This window comes from Seriola aureovittata, chromosome 1 (assembly GCF_021018895.1).
Source record: "Seriola aureovittata isolate HTS-2021-v1 ecotype China chromosome 1, ASM2101889v1, whole genome shotgun sequence".
Lineage (NCBI taxonomy): Eukaryota > Metazoa > Chordata > Actinopteri > Carangiformes > Carangidae > Seriola > Seriola aureovittata.
This window is the reverse complement of record NC_079364.1, coordinates 13,028,619-13,047,092: the sequence shown is the minus strand read 5'-3', so window position 1 is coordinate 13,047,092 and position 18,474 is coordinate 13,028,619. Positions and strand designations below refer to the sequence as shown.

At 41.0% G+C, this 18,474-nt stretch overlaps 3 protein-coding genes across 4 annotated transcripts in view; 2 read left to right on the top strand and 1 right to left on the bottom strand.

The window, feature by feature from the left end:
- The window catches only part of dhodh (dihydroorotate dehydrogenase), a 73,295-nt gene extending 64,887 nt beyond the window's left edge, over window positions 1–8,408 (top strand). Inside the window, exons 10-11 of the mRNA XM_056378730.1 lie at window positions 1,242–1,340; window positions 8,378–8,408. Coding sequence (XP_056234705.1) covers window positions 1,242–1,259 — 18 coding nt within the window. The 3' untranslated portion in view covers window positions 1,260–1,340; window positions 8,378–8,408. The remainder of the gene's footprint in view (window positions 1–1,241; window positions 1,341–8,377) is intronic.
- dpep1 (dipeptidase 1) lies at window positions 1,312–14,992 on the top strand. Of its 2 annotated transcripts, none has more exons than XM_056378710.1 (11): window positions 1,312–1,340; window positions 8,378–8,471; window positions 8,714–8,840; window positions 10,596–10,728; window positions 10,842–10,992; window positions 11,586–11,655; window positions 11,937–12,113; window positions 13,459–13,543; window positions 13,663–13,738; window positions 14,239–14,374; window positions 14,742–14,992. In XM_056378710.1, exons 1-11 carry the CDS (start codon window positions 1,334–1,336, stop codon window positions 14,910–14,912), a joined length of 1,227 nt encoding a protein of 408 aa, XP_056234685.1. In that variant the 5' UTR covers window positions 1,312–1,333; the 3' UTR covers window positions 14,913–14,992. The 2 variants fall into 2 exon arrangements, with proteins under 2 accessions (XP_056234685.1, XP_056234677.1); XM_056378702.1 differs by lacking the exon at window positions 1,312–1,340 and adding an exon at window positions 5,732–5,994.
- A 539-nt stretch (window positions 14,993–15,531) lies between these two features.
- Window positions 15,532–18,474, bottom strand: part of slc22a31 (solute carrier family 22 member 31) — a 28,926-nt gene continuing 25,983 nt past the window's right edge. Inside the window, exons 7-9 of the mRNA XM_056378667.1 lie at window positions 18,075–18,289; window positions 17,852–17,963; window positions 15,532–17,295 (exon numbers count right to left, since the gene is read on the bottom strand). Of these exons, the coding sequence (XP_056234642.1) occupies window positions 16,851–17,295; window positions 17,852–17,963; window positions 18,075–18,289 (772 nt within the window). The 3' untranslated portion in view covers window positions 15,532–16,850. The remainder of the gene's footprint in view (window positions 17,296–17,851; window positions 17,964–18,074; window positions 18,290–18,474) is intronic.

Sequence of the window (18,474 nt, the reverse complement as noted above, 5' to 3'; positions counted from 1 at the left end):
TCAACAGATGTTGATTGGTGACTAAATTACACTCCTACAACACGCATCTTTGTTAAATGTCTGCTTTTAAAATTTTGGCCAGCTTTGCACCAAGTAATGGAACATTCTCCAGCTTTACAACTTTGTTATGACTGCTTTGGTTGAAAGGGACTTTTTCATTTTTCATGCACTTGGTTTCCGTCAGTGTGAAGGAGTCGACTGCTCTAAGATCTTCACCCTGTCTGTGAGGGTGAACTCAAATCATTTGGGTCACTTTTATCAGCTATATTAGTGTACATGTGAATGCACAGTACACCGACTGATAGATTTATTGTAATAATCATTTCATTCAAGCAGTTGTGCGTTTTAGAGTTGTTTTGTATGTTTGACTCATTTTGTCTTTTGTCAACTTTTATGTTGCTGTCTTGGCCAGTTCTCCTTTACATAATGTTGAAAATGAGTTTAACCTAACCTTTAACCTAAAAAGGAATTCCATTGTTCAGAGAGGGTTAAAGCTGCACTAACAAATTATTTTTATTATTATTATCTCCAAGCTCTTCATTTTCTTTCTCTCACTCATTCGCTCAGCTAGCTGTTTTGGTTTTATGGCCCCCAACTGATTATTTTTGGTTCACTTTCATTTCTCTCATGAGCTTTGCTTCCAGCTGCAGAAGGTAGCTCTTCTTGGTCAAAAGGTTCAGATAGACCCACAGTACACTACAAACGGAAGACAGACACAGTTAGCGACTATCTGGTGAACACAGTGAAGCATTTAGCAGCTAAAGAGTCAGACTTTTCCTTCAAGAGTTGGTGGAAGCCAAAAACTGAAGACTGAACATATTACTGTATGTATGTTGGGGCCAGAAACACAACGCTAATGTTGCTCTGTGTCTGGTAGATGTGTAAACAGTTGCTAATAAGTTTGCCATAACAACAGTTGCCTATATCATCTGTATATGGTGTTGACATGTCAGTGTTATGTTTACAGCTTATTATGCTTATTATGATACTGACTATGCACAGTTTGAACCTTTTTATAAAAATGTAGGCAGCTGGTTTCAAATCATGACAACTGTGTTTGTTGCTGTATAGAAAAGGTCAGTTCAGGTGTGTGTGATTAGACCATTTGCGATTTCTTCTCTATGAGATGGTAGATGATTTATTTTCAAAAAATTCTAATTTTGAGTAACTTACATTTGGTCTGAACATATTTAATGTGACGAAAAGGATGACATCATTTCACTGTGAGCATTACTTTTCAGGATGTGCCTGAAAAATGAAAATGGTGTTTGATGGGTGAAGACTGTTGGCCAAAGCATCACCTCATTCATCATATCAGTGATGGTTAAAGGACATGCAAGGTATGTGTTAACCATTTAATAGCCTTTTCCCTACTGTTTGTTAGGGCACTGAATAATCCTCAGTGAACCCTTTGATTCAGTAAACTGTCCAACGTTTACCGGGGACCATCATCTTTGTTGTCTAATTGGAAGAGCAGCCTTGAAGATAAGACGATGGAGAGGATAAGGGCAATAAATCAGTCCTTTCATAAGCGACACCTCACACAAGTGCATCTCATGTTTTGTTCAACTTTTTTTTTTTTTTTAAAGTATATTTTTTGGGGCTTTTTATGCCTTTAATGGACAGTATAGTGGAGAGTGACAGGAAACAGGGAGGCAGAGAGAGGGGGAATGACATGCAGGGACCGGGGCCGACTGCAGCAAGGACTGTAGCCTCTACACATGGGGCGCCTGCTTAGACCACTACGCTACACGACGCCCCGTTTTGTTCAACTTTGAAGAAAATCACTAGTTTAATTGTTATCATTATACAAGGTCTCTGGCTCTTTATTATTATCCACAGTACTCAAGAAGTTGTCCCTGACTCAGTCAGAAACACTAAAACATTTGTGCAGGACAAAACTCTCTCCTTTACCAGAGCAGCAGAGGCGATGGAAGACTTCGAACAGCAGGTGAAACCTTCCCTTAATACGCCTAATTCCACTTGATAGCAGTTCTAGTGAAGGGGGAACCGTTAACACAAATAACTTATTGTGCACAGTAGTTAGGTATGGCCAGGGGTGGACAGTAGTGAAGTACTTTTACTTGAGTACTGTACTTAAGTACATTTTTGCGTATCTATACTTTACTTGAGTTCTTTACTTGACTACTACGCTTAAAAGACAGCAGCATGAAAGTGTTTTCTTTTCTCCTTGTTTACGTGTGTCACAGCTCCACATAGATGGGGCGGAGTAAGAGGAGTCAGTTTGGGGTTCTTAATTGCCTGGGTTGTTTAATGTCTAGTAATAATGTTTGTTCATTTTCTTTTTTTTTTTCTTCAGTTGTGTTTGGCCTTTGTTTGTAACTGGATCATTCACTGTATATTTACAGCAAATATGATTGACACATAAAAAATGTGTTTGTCTTCTCATGGAACATACGGGGCATCAATGAAGTAAAAAAAACAAAACGCTGTAGCTGCTTGGAAATTATAAAGAAGAAAAATGTAGATATTGCATTGTTACAAGAAACTAATTTATTACATCAATATATATACAAACTAGACAGTGGAAACTTCAAGGTAGAAGCACATTCTCCAGCTGGTAATAAAACAAAAGGAGTGATTATTTTTACTTCGTTCAAATCGTAAGTTTTGTATAGTCAAAAGAGGAAAGGACCGGGAGGGAAGGACTACTCATGAAAATAGTCATTAACAGTGTTAAAATGACACTCATTTCAGTGTATGCTCCCAATGCATATGACTTTTTTTCCCTTTATCCACAGTTGTTAATGAAATGACAGAGCCAGGTTGAGCACCACAGTGCTGTTCTTTCCAATATTGCAGATGGCCAGGGGGAAGACGAGCACCTTTCCCAGCAGCAGGAGCACAGACAAAACCCAGTGTCCACCCCACAGAATGAGCATCAGGAGGAGACCCCTAGCAGTGAACCCCCCGACACAAGCAAGAAGGGAGAGACGACCAGACAACCCAAAGTCAAGTGGCCCAAAGCCAGTGACAAAGAGGTGTGGAGAAGTCTCGACCAAGACCTGCATACCATCCTTGGAAAATCTCTGCAAGGGAGCGCAACCACCAAGCTGAACCTCTTCGGTTACATCATATGCGAAGAAGGCAGGGAGAGATTAGGAGAAATGGTGCGAAGGAAGAAGACCCCCAGGGAGCCAGGGAGGCGAGACAAGGAGATAATCAAGCTGGTAAAGGAGAGGCGGTCACTCAGGAAGGCCTGGAGGAAAGCTGACGAGAATGAGAGAGAAGGTCTGAAGGTACTCTGGGTCCAAATCAGAGACAGGCTGGCGACCTTGCGGAGGGCTGAGCGGATCCGGAGACGGAGAAGCAAGAAAGAGAAAGAGAGAGCGACGTTCTTCCAGGACCCCTTCAATTTTGCAAAGAGCCTACTTGAGGAGAAAAAGAATGGGAAGTTGGAAACCACTGCACAGGAGCTCGAGGAGCACATGAAAAGTCAGCTGGGTGACAAGGAGAAGAACTTTCCACTTGGTTCGCCAGGACACGTGCCCCGCCCTGCTGAGCCTGAATCTCAGTTCGACACGACAGCACCAAGGTGGGCTGATATCAGGCAGGTGGTAGACAAGGCAAGATCCGCCTCAGCACCAGGTCTGAATGGTGTGCCATACAGGGTATATAAGAGCTGCCCGATGGTGCTGAAGCTCCTTTGGAAAATGATCAGAGTTGCCTGGAAGACACAAGCCATCCCATCAGAGTGGACCAGAGCAGTGACTACCTTCATCCCAAAAGAGCAGGATTCCTGTAATATCAACCAGTTCAGAGGAATTGCCCTACTGAATGTGGAAGGGAAGGTTTTCTTCTCAGTGGTGGCGAAGAGAATGACCAGCTATCTCCTAGAAAACAGCTATATTGACACCAGCTGCCAGAAAGCAGGCATCCCAGGATTCCCTGGCTGTGTGGAACACTCAACCATGATTTGGAACCAGATTCAAACAGCCAAGCGTGAGAAGTCAGACCTGCATGTTGTCTGGCTGGATCTGGAAAATGCCTATGGTTCTGTCCCCCACCAGCTTATCACCTTTGCCTTAGAATTCTTCCATAACCCAACCTGCATCCAGAGACTGGTATCTAACTACTTCAGCAGTTTCAAAGTCTGTTACACTACACAGGAAGCTACCACTAGCTGGCATCAGCTCGAGAAAGGCATTGCAATGGGTTGCTCAATCTCTCCCATCCTCTTTACGGCAGCTTTTGAGGTAATTCTGATTGGCGGCAGGCAGTGGTCTGAGGAGTAAAAGCACAGTCTGGCCAACGACTACCAGCTTTGCGGAGTTACATGGATGATGTAACAAGCCTTCTCCAAACAGCGGCGTGTACTGCCAGGCTCCTAAAGAGGTTTGAGGAGCTCCTCGGATGGGCCAGAATGAGAATCAAACCAGCAAAGTCTCGCAGTCTCTCAATCCGGAAAGGAGCCTGACGGCCTGGAGAGGATTGACAAGAGCCACCTCCCAGGGAAGCTTAAGGTCTGGTGCTACCAATTCACCCTCTATCAGCGCCTGATGTGGCCCCTGAAGCTGTGTGAGATCACTACATCCACAGTACTGAGGATGGATGCCAAGGCCAACAATTTCATTCGCAAGTGGCTTGGTTTACCCCGGAGCCTCTCCAACATAGGCCTGTTTGGGAAAAACACATTCCAGCTGCCATTATAGTCCATCAACCTGGGCTACAGACAGGAGAAGGCGAGGCTCGTAGTAAAGCTGAGAGACTCAACTGACCCGTTTGTAAAAAACACCAAGGCACCGGTTCGAACAGGACGTAAGTGGAAGGCTAAAGAGGCTGTCGACCAGGCCATCAGCAGGCTGATGAACAGAGAAGACCAAGTTTTGGTCCAAAGCCACAAGAAAGGAGAGGAAAGACCTGGTGATTGAAGAGGTGGTCAGGAGTGAGGAGGAGCAGTACAAGGTCAGAGCACTCAGCCAGCGGCAACAAGGACGTTGGACAACCTGGGAAGGAGTAGTCGACAGGACCATCAAGTGGTCCGACATGTGGAAGATGCCTCAAGCAAGGTTAAGTTTCCTCATTCGGGCCACCTACGACATCCTCCCCAGCCCCAGCAATCTGAGTTGGTGGTACGGCTCAGAGGAAAACTGTCATCTGTGCAACGCCCTAAACCCAAGTCTACAGCACATCCTGTCCAGTTGCAAGACAGCTCTGGCTCAGGGTCGGTACAGGTGGCAGCACGACCTGGTCCTGCGGAAGCTGGCAGAAGTCCTCGAGGCACGAAGGCTGGAAGCGGCCCAAGACCATCCCTCAACAGTACGGAAGCTGATCCATTTTGTAGGACAAGGGGCAGGGGCTCAGAACATCACCCAGAGGGAGAGAAGATCACTGCTAATACCTGGATGTGACTGGAACTTAAGAGTGGACCTTGACCGGCAGCTCAAGTTCCTGCCAGAGATAATCACGACCTCTTTGAGAACAGACATCATCCTGTGGTCCCCCTCGGCCAAAACAGTGATCCTGGCAGAGCTCACAGTCCCTTGGGAGGAAGGAATGGAGGCAGCATTCGAAAGAAAGAAGGCGAAATACACCGAGCTGGCAGCTGAGTGTCGAGAAGCAGGGTGGGCGACCATTATCTGCCCTGTGGAAGTTGGCTGCAGGGGGTTTATTGGAACATCCATCCAGCGCCTCCTGAGGAGCATCGGAGTGACCGGGCCAAAGCTGAATAAGGCATCCAAGGAATTGGCAGAGGAGGCAGAAAGAGCCAGCTTCTGGCTGTGGCTGAGAAGGAAGGATATGTCGTGGGGAAAACAAGGGTCCTAGGGGTAGCTGCAGGGGACGGCAGGGAGACGTCCCTGCCGTTGCTCCACCACCACGAGATGTTCCAGGAATAATGGAGCGAAACATCAATGAAGGGTGGCTCCCGGCTGATGACCCTGCAGCTACCCCACAGGCACCGCTGGAGGTGCGTCAGGCGGAAACGCCCTGCAGGCAGCCATCACCTGTGCTTGCATTTACTTCGTTCAAATCGTAAGTTTTGTATAGTTAAAGAGGAAAGGACGGAGAGGGAAGGACTACTCGTGAAAATAGTCATTAACAGTGTTAAAATGACGCTCATTTCAGTGTATGCTCCCAGTGCATATGACATTTTTTCCCTTTATCCACAGTTATTAATGAAATGAAGGATTTTAAAATTATTTGGGGAGGTCACATCAATGCAGATATTGATGCATGCTTAGACAAAACTTCGAAGACCAATATCACCTTATCAAGCACCCATGCTCTAAAGAATCTGATATCTGTATAAGGCCTTTTAGATATATGGCGTACACATTATCTGCAAAAAAGGGATTATACATCTTACTCAGGAAGACACAACTCCTTTTCAAGGATAGATTATATATTAGACTCTTTTGAAATGATACATATGATTTCAATCTCTCTTCTACAGAACACTGCTTTTTGCGATCAATTAAAAGAAGCCCTGAAACAATTTTTATATATTAATAAGGACCCTATCTCAGATGCTCGAATTCTGTAGGACACCATTTAAAGGATTTATAAGGACTAATTCAATATGATTTGCATCTGGTCAAAATAGAGCACAATTAAAAGAAATTACCAATATGGAATATGTTCTGGCATCACTAATCCACCAACAACACATAAATGTTTCAGCAGAATTTAAAAAAAAGAAATATCTTTGATTAAAATACATTTAAATAGTGTCCTTGGATCAGAGGTCTTAATTCTCAGAGCAAGGCAATCCCAGTACATTGATGGGAGTAAGCCCAGCTTTTTACTAGCTAGCAAGTTGCATAATAATGATCTCTTAGCAGATATACCTTTAATTTAGGCATCCTCTTGCAGGAGCCCTTATTAATTAATCAACAATTCGAAAGATGTTTATCAAAATCATATCAAAGCAAAACAAATTAAAAGTGGGATCTTATTGACATATGATGTGGGGCTCCCCAGACGTGAGCACTTTTGTTCTAGAGTTGAACATGTGTTATCAGATGCAACCGGGACTCACTTGTTGTTTTACTTCTAAATGATTATTCAGCTGTTAATGTTATAAAATCACAGAGAAGGCTTTTACTTCTGGGTCTGATGGCTGCCAAAAAGATGATGACATTAAGTTAGAAACCTCCCCATAGACTTCAGATCTTCCAGTGGATTATCTGATTGAAAAACATCATAACATTTGTTTTTGTAATGATGACTGTAGACAGCATGTTAGGAAAATGAGCTGGAAGTCTTGTATTGTCTGAGTGTGAGTGATGGTAATGATTCTATTTGACATCATTATTAGCCAACAGTTGTCAGCATGTTGTCTTGATTAAAGATTAAGGCTGATGCTATTCTCTATATTTAATGTCAACAAATCCCATGAGAAGCCCAAAACCAGCAATGCTTTAGTCTGTTTTCCATTACTTCCCTACCCTCTCTGTGGCACCCAGCCCAAACCTCATTTGACCCTACTAAAGATGTAACACTTCATAAACAAGGCACAAATAAGGGCCCTTAATTGGCTAAAACACCTGGGCACTGTGATTTTGACAGATATACTATGTATTTGCTGGGGATTATTTTAAGTCGTGGATTAATACACATTTGGGGCTCTGGGTGGGTGTTTCTGGAAGCAGAACGGGGAAAGTGTGATTCACTCAAAATACAGGACACTGCGTAAGTTCATGGTCATGGAATATGTGCAACTGATTGCAACAGTGTGATTTACTGACGTGTTTATGTCTTTAGCTCCATGACAAAGAGGAATAAGAAACAGAGAAAACTTTCTAGTAGAATCCGTTTGTTGTTGTTTTTTGTCTTTTCATGGAATTTATTGACAATAAGAAAAAAAGGTATATATGTAAACAATTGTTTGCCCTTATCGTGCAGGGTCTCTTAAAGCTTTTTTCAAGGACACATGAATGTAAAACTGAGAGATAATATTGCCCAAAGCACAAGTAGTGAACTTTAGATAAGCAGTCAAAAGGTACGTTACATATTAACCAACATGTATTGGCTAATCATTACAGATATTGTATGAAGGTTTTAAGCTACTGTACTGCATTTACGATCCCTGATGCGAGAAAACAGTGAGAAACAGACTAAAGATAGGGGGGGGGCAATGAGCAGAGTTGATATTCAAAGGCTCAAGTGAATGGAAACGGACAGAAAAGTGGGCGGGAGTCTTAGAGAATCTGTACAGATATAAACAAACAAAAAAAAACTAAAAGACTGGAAGTTAGCAAACAAGAGAGAAATCTGTTCCAGCCGTAGTTGGTAGAATCAGGATTCCTCAGAAGTGAAGAAAGTTTAGGGACAATAAGAAAAAAAGAGCAGTGCATTTAAAAGTGTGTAAGAGTTTAAGAAATGGTATCCAAGGTTATCTCTGCTGTTTGTTTAGCACTGTGGGTCAGTTCTTGTGTCATCACCTTGGCTGAGGATCCTCACATGACCAGAGCTCTGAAGCTGATGTCTGAGACACCGCTCATCGACGGGTAAGTAAATGGATTGCATAAAGGAAAATGTGCTTTGCATGATAGTTTTAAAAATGGTATCTGCGACTTGCCACGTGAGTACCAACAGCAGTAAATGTACATTCTTCAGTAAACGCTCACGTCTGGAAGCAATTTCTAGGGCTTGTCAAAACAAATAGTTTTGCTCCCTGCTGTAAAATCACTCTGTAAGTTTTGAGAAAAGGCTCTGTTAGTGTGTGACAATTTACTTTCTTATTTTTCAGTCACAACGATCTGCCTTGGCAACTTCGAAAGCAATTCAACAATGAGCTCAACAAAGTAGATCTTAACACACTCAACACAACGCACACCAACATCCCTAAGATCAAGGAGGGACGGCTGGGAGCGCAGGTACTGTATGTACAGAACAGAATGTACTGGGAACTGGAAATTTATCTTTTCAATGTCAGAGGATACTTTATCTTCTGTCTCCCCCACATCCTATCTTCAAAACTGCTTCACAAATGTCATTTCAGACATTTTCTTACGATAATATTGAAATAAAGAAGTTTGGTATCATTGAGAGGTGCAAGGAATATCTCTCAACTCACCAGGGCCCAAAACTTCTCAAGGGTAAAAGTAGCTCCTAACTTGCTGATTTAGGAAAAACTCCAAAAAATAATGGACATTTCAGTCCTAACTTTAGGACTCCTAATTTTTTGACTGACAGTAATTCACAAAGCCTCGATCGGTTATTGGCTAGATGATCCACAAAATTATTTAGTCCGCGGTCTCAGTTTACCTTATATAAAAATATGCAGATCAATTCTACACAGTGAAGTATGAATTTTAAATATCAGGAAACACGCACTGGTATGAGATCAGTACTCTGTGTTGGCCAGTACTCTGAGTTGAGATACTGGGACAGGGTGAGAAAAGTCAGATCAGTGCATCTTTAATTTTGATACCCTGCACATTTACGTATCAGATTCAGGACTGTGACATTCTCTATAATAATGTCCATTGCTGTTGTATTTCTTATGTTTAATCACACACTCATGATAAATTATTGGACTACAGTGAGGATACAGAAAAAGATTCAGTCAATGTTAGTCTTGTAAAACCTGAAATACCTCCTGTAAAATACTACAGCTACACACTATATTATTCAGGTGGAAAACCTTTAATGTTGCCAGAATCTATTCATGCATGTCCAAAAATACATTTTCATGTTATGCAAGCTGGAGTAAAGAAAACTTTGCTTTGCAAGAACCACATTCAAGAAATTCTTAATGTTCAATGTTAACTACAGAAGCCCTGAAAGGCAAGTGAAAAATTGTATAAATTTTTTTTGCCAGGAAAAAGGTTTTTTTTTTTCATCTATGAAAACGAGGCCCTGAGAGACTCACTCTCTCTTGCTGTTGTTGACTTCCCCATCAGTTCCCTGTCGCCTTCTGGCTGTGGTTTGATATACTGGGGAGGAAAATGAAATTAAGGCATTTACGAAAAGAAAGCAGGCTAAATAAGTCTCTTGTTCTGTCTGTCTATTGATCTCCAGCGTGGCACCTAACATGTGACTTATAGCACTGTCCGTGATTCTGAAACAACACCTAAGCAATAGTCATCAATGGGAAATTAAAGAATGACAGAAAAGATCATATTAAATATTACACAACAGATTTTGATGGTGACAAAGGAGGTGATGTATCCAATCAAATAGGTGTTGATACGGCATAAATTAAGCCCTCTGTAGCAATAGCTATCATTAAATGTACAAAATTATCATATTCCCTTAGCAAGCTACCAAATGACCCACTCATTAGGTTTTTATTATTTATTTTTATTCATCTATTTTATTGGTTGATTGATTAATTAATTAATGTACCCCATTTTTTTTATTCCTGGCAAAAAAAGAAAGAAAAAAGATCATCATTTGACTCTCAGGGCTTTTTTCCACAGATGAAAAAAAAACTTAGAAAAATGATCCTGGCAAAAAAGATTTCACTTGCCTTTCAGGGCTTCCGTAGATCTACAGTGGGCAGGCGTATGATTTCTAATAATAAGTGTGATTGTTGAAAAGTTGCTGTATGTATTTCAAACATATGTATTTCCCTGGCTACACAGCAATGCAGATAACTCGTACATTATCCATTGTTCTTCTCTCAGTTCTGGTCAGCCTATGTTCCCTGTGAGAGTCAGTACAAAGATGCAGTCAGACAAACACTGGAGCAAATAGATGTGGTTCACAGGATGTGCCAGAAATACCCAGAAACCTTCATGTTTGCCACCAGTAGCCAAGGTGAGACTTTTAGCTTTAACTTTTGATTTCAGAGACATTTAAAACGCTCTGTTCATACCTGCCTCTGCCTCCTGGCTGAATCACCTGTCATCTCTCATGTCTGCACTGCACAGAAATCATGAATGCCTTCAGCATGAAAAAGACAGCCAGTCTGATTGGAGTGGAGGGGGGTCATTCAATAGACAGCAGTCTGGGAACCCTCCGCGTCATGTACCAGCTGGGCGTCCGTTACCTCACTCTCACACACTCCTGCAACACACCATGGTAAGAGCCAGCAGTACGGCAGATTTTATGCCTTCAAATACACAAAGGGGGATACACACATATGTGACATTACAACAGTCTTACAAGCACCACACAAGCATGTATGTATGTGTGTGTTTTTATTCAATTTACTGTTAATTAAAGTAGCAATTGTAAGATCTACAGCACAGCGCACAGAAACAGTCATAGGAAGATTGTAGAGACAACATTTAGACATTTAGACATTATAGGTAGGAATCATGAAGCTTCAGTGTCTATATTTATTACCTTACTTTCATTAAGGCACAGTTACATCTGTGTGGTGTATTGCAGTCAGTTAAGGTTGTGGTGTGGAGAGTATGGGGGTTTCCTGCAGGCCTTATGTTCTCCCCTGGCACTGGTATCAGATTCTCTGCAGGAGCCACTTTATTTGTAATGATATTTACAAAGTACAGTATGTGCCCTTTGAAGAGCACTTGAATGAAGTTCCTAAGCTAGAAATGTGATACCTGGTTATTCTGTGGTAAATCCAAAGAATCAAAATGAATTTCCTCGATTGGTCAGTTTGAATTTTACATGGTAACATTTTTTTTTTTTTTTCTTTTTCATGTCAGGGCAGATAACTGGCTTGTTGACACTGGATCAGAGCCATCTCAACACAATGGTCTGTCTCCATTTGGCAAGGTCTGAGTACAAGCAGTATTGCTTTAAGTTTAATAAGTTACAAATTACTGTCTTAAAATGTTATACTATCATCAACAAGGTATCATCAAACATCACCTGCAAGATGTGTAAAACAACAAGAACTTACAGAAAAAGACTCTGTAATGTCAAAGTCTGTTAACATTACTGATAGTAGAAATGAAAGAAATAATGATATTTAGCACATTTTACATAGGTTTTATATTTCATCGGTACCACCAATTATTGACCATAGAAATAATCATAATGCTTTCCCACAACAGCAACTAATTGTGGAAATGAATCGTCTGGGGATGCTGATCGATCTGGCCCATGTGACTGTTGCAGTCATGAACCAAGTGCTGGACATGTCCAAAGCTCCTGTCATCTTCAGCCACTCTTCTGCCTACAAAGTCTGTCCACATAAAAGAAACGTCCCTGATGATATTCTCAAGAGAGTCGTGAGTCTGTGTGTGTGTATGCGTCTGTTAATGTGTCTGTGTGTTGTTCGGGTTCAAGGCCCTGAAGACGGGAGGTGGAGAGAAAGTGGAACAACCAGCAGGGTAATCACAAGGCTAAGGAGTAAAGACACGTATACTGAACAGCAGTGGAAGAAGTATTCAGATTTTCTAAAAGTACTAATACGTTAATGTAATAATATTACATTAGAAGTTCAAAATCTTACTTCAGTAAGGAAGTATTATCAGTGGAATCTATTTTGAGTAAGTGTTCATTATGCATGAACATGGCCCTTATGTGTGATATATTATTTACATGGGATTATAAGATTGTTAATGCTGTGTAAACAGCATTTCACTGTTGTAGCTGGTCGAGGTTGAACTATTTTTAATTAATTAATTTATGTACAGGAAGTTTAGTCCGTGGCTCTCAACCTAGGGGTCAATCCCCTCCCAAGAGTCACAACATAGATCTGAGGTGTTGTGAGACTTTCGACACAAATCTGTATTCATTATTCTGTCATTTTTCTTTTCTTTTTTGTGTAATATTGGATAATCCTACCTCTTTGGCCCTCAAACTGTTATTTAAATGAAGCCACCTGAAAAGCTGAGAGGGTATATATCTTTTTGGTGGAACCGGTGCCCAAACTAGATGTTGCTTTTAATGAGGAGTCACAAGCCAAAATGATTGCAAACCACTTGTATAGTTCATAACAACAATATTGTATTTTATTGTATTTTCACATTTTTTTATGTGAAATTTTAATCAGAAATATTAACAACTGACAATAGCTGACAAATAAATGTAGTGGCATATAAAAAGTACTACATTTCCCTTATGGGAGTAGAAATATGGCTAAATGTTACTGAGCTTTTTTAGACCACTGATATTGGATATGGAGAAGCAGAAAGTTTCAGATGTCCAGGCTAGTGAAGCTGTTAAGCACTATGAAAACACATCTCACCTTACTGACACACCCATAAGTAAGTCTTAATGGCGCCAACGGGTTCAGCAGCTGCACTGCAACTGCTGTGTAATCGCAGGTACTCAGCTAAGGGCTATAAAGCAAGAGGATTATTGTGCTGCAATGTAAAATAGCAAAAAGATAAAAGACAGTTCCAACCAGGAAACAGGCATCCTGATAGATAAGACAGAAGAGGTCAGTACCCTCATGTACTTGGATTATTGCCTGGTTGAACGCATCTCTTGCTGTTCTGCACTCAATCAGTTCAGACAGTCTCCTGTCTAATAAAACAGAAATTACCCAGTGTCTTGTTCCAGCCATAGATCAGAGTGTCTAGGTCAGTACTTTGTGTTTTCACTGCCATGTAACATCTGTCTCTCCAGAATCAAACTGGCGGAATCGTCATGGTGAACTTCTACAATGACTATGTGACCTGCAACAAGTTGGCAAAGCTCTCAGATGTTGCTGGTAAATGACCTTTATGATCATGACAACTACTGTAAATCTGGTTAGATATTGTTAAATATTAAGAACTATCATTCTTTCCAAAAAGAAGTTCATGCACTTAATTCTCCATTTCACTGTAGATCACTTTGATCATATAAAGAAAGTGGCCGGGGCAGGTATCATTGGTTTTGGTGGAGATTATGATGGCGTTACCAGGTTCGTATAAATTATTCCAGCATTCACTTAAAGACGAAATAGACAATGTTCTTGATAAGCTGCTTACGACGAGAGATGGAATCTTACATGAATTTGCAATGTTTTGCAAAGTTAGAACAGTTTTGGTTATTGACAGAGTTCTGTATTTGTATTTTTGTCCTAATTTTTCTTTTTTCTGTTACATATGTTCACACACAAATTTGAATCAAAATTTGATGACAGTAGTGGGATTGTATGTTGTCAGCACCTCATGCACGTCTTGATGAAGCACAGTAGATACGTTTTTGAGTGTTAAACTATTCATAAATAATAACTAAGGATGTTTTTTACCCTAAAACTAGTGAATATTTAATCTCATAGAGAAAGTCAGAACACAGGAGAGCTGTGTTGATACAATACAAAATACATAAATAAATAAATAACCCATAAGAGACTTGACATGATAGTTAAATGTAACTGCCAGGAAGTAAAATCCGCCATCCTGCATGTCATCCTCTCAGACTACCAGAGGGTTTGGAGGATGTGTCCAAGGTGCCCAAACTTGTGGCTGAACTGCTGCGGAGAGGATGGACTGATGACGAGGTCAAAGCTGCTCTGGGAAATAACCTGCTCCGGGTCCTGACAGCGGTTGAGAAGGTGACGAATAGACACACACAACTTTGAACCCTGTGTGTGTGTTTCTGATATCAGTTCAAGCACCATGCAAAAAAACCCCACCTAACTGCTCTTTTGCATTTTATTGACAAAGAGGCACTCTACTGAGTTTACACATCCAGAGTTTGATCCAGGAAGTAACAATATATGGCATGACTAGCTCACTTCAGTAAATGATCATCTTAGTTTTCTTTCAGAGGTACATTCAAATACTCAAATGATTTATATTAAATACTGAGTGCTCAAAATGGAGGTCTTGGTGCTTTGATAGCAGGTGGACACAGAGAGCACACACCTGTCACAGTGCTTTCCTGTCTGTTGCTGATAGTCTTATCTTTGTGTGCGTTAGGTCCGTGACAGTTTGAGCGGCACAAATCCAGACGATGTTCCTATTCCATATGAGGAGGTGAAGAACCCGTGTAGGACAAGCTACGGGTACCCCAATGCTGGAGCCATCCAATCACTGAGTGCTCTGGCCCTGCTGCTTACACTGGCTCTTCAGGCTCTTGTCACAGCTTAACAGTCTGATTATCAGTGCAACTGATTGTATGTAAGTCAAGAGTTTGAAGAGTTTTTAATGAAATCTCTAAAATCTGAAAACTTTTGTTTGTTTTTTTTTCCACATATCCCTCTGTACTGACAGTTGCAGTGTAAATTGTGTTTAACAGCTTGTTTCTTGTCCTTTTCAATGTTTTTCTGACAGTTTTACAGGTTAACTTTAGTAAAAAAGACCAAAAAACAGTGACTCACGGCATCACTGTTATCATAACAAAAAAGCATAAAATTATCATGTAGGGCCAAATTTATCTTATTTGTATTGTTTTATCTGTCACCACACAACTGTCTGAAAGAGTGCGTGATGACCAGGACATACAGACGAAGTCACACAAGTGTAAACTGAAAGAACACATACTAAGTTCTCATTGCCATCCATATTTCTATGAGAAGTGATCCATCTAGTGTCCGGAGGAGGTAATACGTCTGAGAGCTTTCAAACAGCAATTTTGTTGTTGTATATTTTGAATTTAATTTACAGATAAATTGCTTCACTTTGGGGTAGAAACAAGAAATAAGTCAATATTTCTTAGTTATTTAGGATTTGATTTTGAAATTCTTACAGTTGGTCATAAAAACTCAGATTCCACTGTTTTTTTTTTTAATTGATACAAAACTTGTTTGTCCCCTGAAGGTAAAAAACATTAATTCCAGCAATGCACAAACTGCTACACAATAACACCTCCTTCAGGCTGATCAAGTAGAATATTTTTCTCATAGAACACACACACACACACACACACAAAAGGCAACCTTGAGGAGTGAAACATTCTTTCAGTGCTGAAGTAATCACATTCACTATACAAGCTGTAAAGGCACTAACATGCAGAATGTCCTCACTTTTTAACATTGAATACAGAGAAACCTGTAAACAGACTCAGGTTTATGGCAGTCCTTGTGGAAATATTTAATGATCCTCATTTAAGAGTGGCTCTTTTAAATTCTGAAGCATTGAAACCACAGTACTCCAGTGTTTCACGTTTAACTCCAAGGACACAATTCATAGTCACAAGACTGAGATAGGTTTCACTTTTCATCTGCCATCTACAGTGGTTTGTAAATTTGCAAGTTCAGTGTTTGAAGACTATAAAAAAAACTATATTTAAAAAAGAGCACCTTTTTAAATTGTTGGTAAATTAATCAAGTGGTTTATAGAATGGACCAACTCATCAGCCAAAGACAGAATTCACCATCAACTGGTTTGTATCTGGTGTTCATATTCCACACATATAACCACAGTGTTTCCTCAACTCAGTGACCAGTGCATCATTAGTGCCCTCTTGTGTGCTTCACAAGTATAACACAAGACTTCCTCAACAACAGCTTGAGCTAGTCTTGTGCGTCAATTATGCTTTTTGGGCTCCTCTCAGCACTGAGACACTGCTGGTGAATCAGACGAAAATACTTAATAAAAAGTGCACGAGTTACTAATAAATGGACAGAGGGCTGCTGCTCACATGATCACCAGCAGCTGCACGGTTGAGCCAGCTTCGCTGGTGAAACTAATGTCTAAGAATCTGGTTGAATGCCTCCACACAGACAGAACATGCAATGTCACAGTTCAAAGAGGACTTTTCTAGCCCTCACATAAAGTTGGATGACCAAAAAGAAAAAAGTCAAAGAAAGCCACTGGTTTTAAATGCATTACCTGGATCCACAAGAGGAAATACCACCGCACAGTAACAGCTTCAAGTGTAAAATATAACAGATTTATATACAGCTGAAAATTGACAGACTTGGAGCTGTCAATCTAAAGTGCACTGCATCCAAGCCGAGGCCAGTTCTTCAGCTGAGTTATCACTAGCCAGTGAATCGGACAATAACCCAATGAAGGATGGTAGACTGTCAGAGGTATGTGTAGAAAGAAAAGGGATAATCCAAGTCTGTACAGAAGAGGAGATTCCTAAGCTGTGACCTCTCTCGGTGTCTCATTCTCTTGTCCCTGTGTTTCACTGTCTGACAGCAGAGGGGAATGACTTGGCACAGCGATCCTATAAGGCAAAGTATCTTTAGTCAACATCCTCCTGGTGGCAGAAACCAAGCGAGAATAGTTATCAGGGTTGTACTCCGACAAAGGGGGCCGGGTGCGCAGTAAAGGCAGGTTGTCCCTGTCAGGCCTGGACAGGAAGAGAGGCGGTCGTCGCTGGCTCTCGCCCTCTTTCAGGGAGTTTGGGAGTGGCTTGCGTTTGCTTTCAGGTAGGAGCATTATGCAGAGAACAGAGAGGACAGCGAAGGAGGCGAAGATGACATGGTGGAGGAAGTAGCCACTGTTATTCTGGAGCTCCATCAGGGAAGAGGCGGCCATGCCAACACAACCTGCTGCCAGCACGAGGCCGAGGCAACCACCTCTGACAGAAATATGGAAAAGAGGAACAAAAACCGTTAAGGCAAGGTATAATGAACAGACAATATTTCATATCTTGTGTTGAACTTCTGTGCCCAATCTGTAGTTTTTGCAAACATTACTCAAAACAGGAGTAAATTGCGCATTTGCAGTGGTCTAATACACATTCAGAATGCGCAATGCAAGGCTTTAGTTACAAAGGCAATATTTCTCAGTAAGATTAATTCATTATTTGTTTTGGTCTTTTCAGGGAATTAGATGATAATAATGAAAAGTCAATACTGTGCAAAAGTCTTAAGCACTTCAGATGTTTAGATTATTATCTATCAAATATCATCAGGGAGGTGTCTGATTGGTCAGAAATTCATTCTGCAGCATGACAATGTCCACAAACATGCAGCCAACATCATAAACTATGTTCAGAGACATGAAAAACTGTGCAACGGTGTATGTAGGAGAATTTTTTTTTCACTTTATTTGTAGTGTCAAAGTTTTGTATATACTGTATTACAGTAAATAATGGCAGCGTCATCACTTTGGTCAAGAAGAAATACACTTACCGAACTACAGTTGGCATCACCTCACAGGCAAAGAACACACTGAGCATGGCGAGAGCCTGAGAAAACAGCAGACCCACGACAGAGAGCACCAACACCAGGCCTCCATGCAGGTCTGACATACAAACACAGACACAAACGAAACTGAACCCATTTTGTGTGCATACTATAAATGTTGCTAAAAATAGTTAAAAAAGAGAGACAGAGAGATGTGGCTGTTACATACACTGAGTGAGGGCCAGAAGCAGCAGTGATGACAGCCCAGTGATGATGGCCGAAAATAGAAGAATACCACGCCGACCAAAGTGATTGACAGTCAAACAGATGAAGATGCAGGCCAGAGCTCCAGTTATCACTCTGAGAAAGTAGCTGAAGTAGAAGTTGGTGGAATAACTGTGCAAGTTTCTGGTGAAACAGTATTGGATGCCTGTTCCAATGAACCTGGAGAGGAGGGAAGGGAGAATTGGACCATAATCAAGATACTGTATTTGCAGTTGTTTTACACAATGTGTGTCTCAAGGCTTAAAAATCATTTTTTAATCTTTCTGCTCACCTTCCTCCACATCTCACTTTTTATCATGAAATAAATATTTCAGTGGGTAAAATCAGTGAGGCAAGATCGATTT

Bases quoted from the DNA above. Each gene is read 5' to 3' on its own strand.
- dpep1 (XM_056378702.1), top strand. From the start codon at position 5,874: ATGAAGGGTGGCTCCCGGCTGATGACCCTGCAGCTACCCCACAGGCAC. The intron at 10,993-11,585 runs GTAAGAGCCAGC...TTTTCATGTCAG, and splicing joins CACTCCTGCAACACACCATG to GGCAGATAACTGGCTTGTTG. The intron at 11,656-11,936 runs GTCTGAGTACAA...TTCCCACAACAG, and splicing joins GTCTGTCTCCATTTGGCAAG to CAACTAATTGTGGAAATGAA.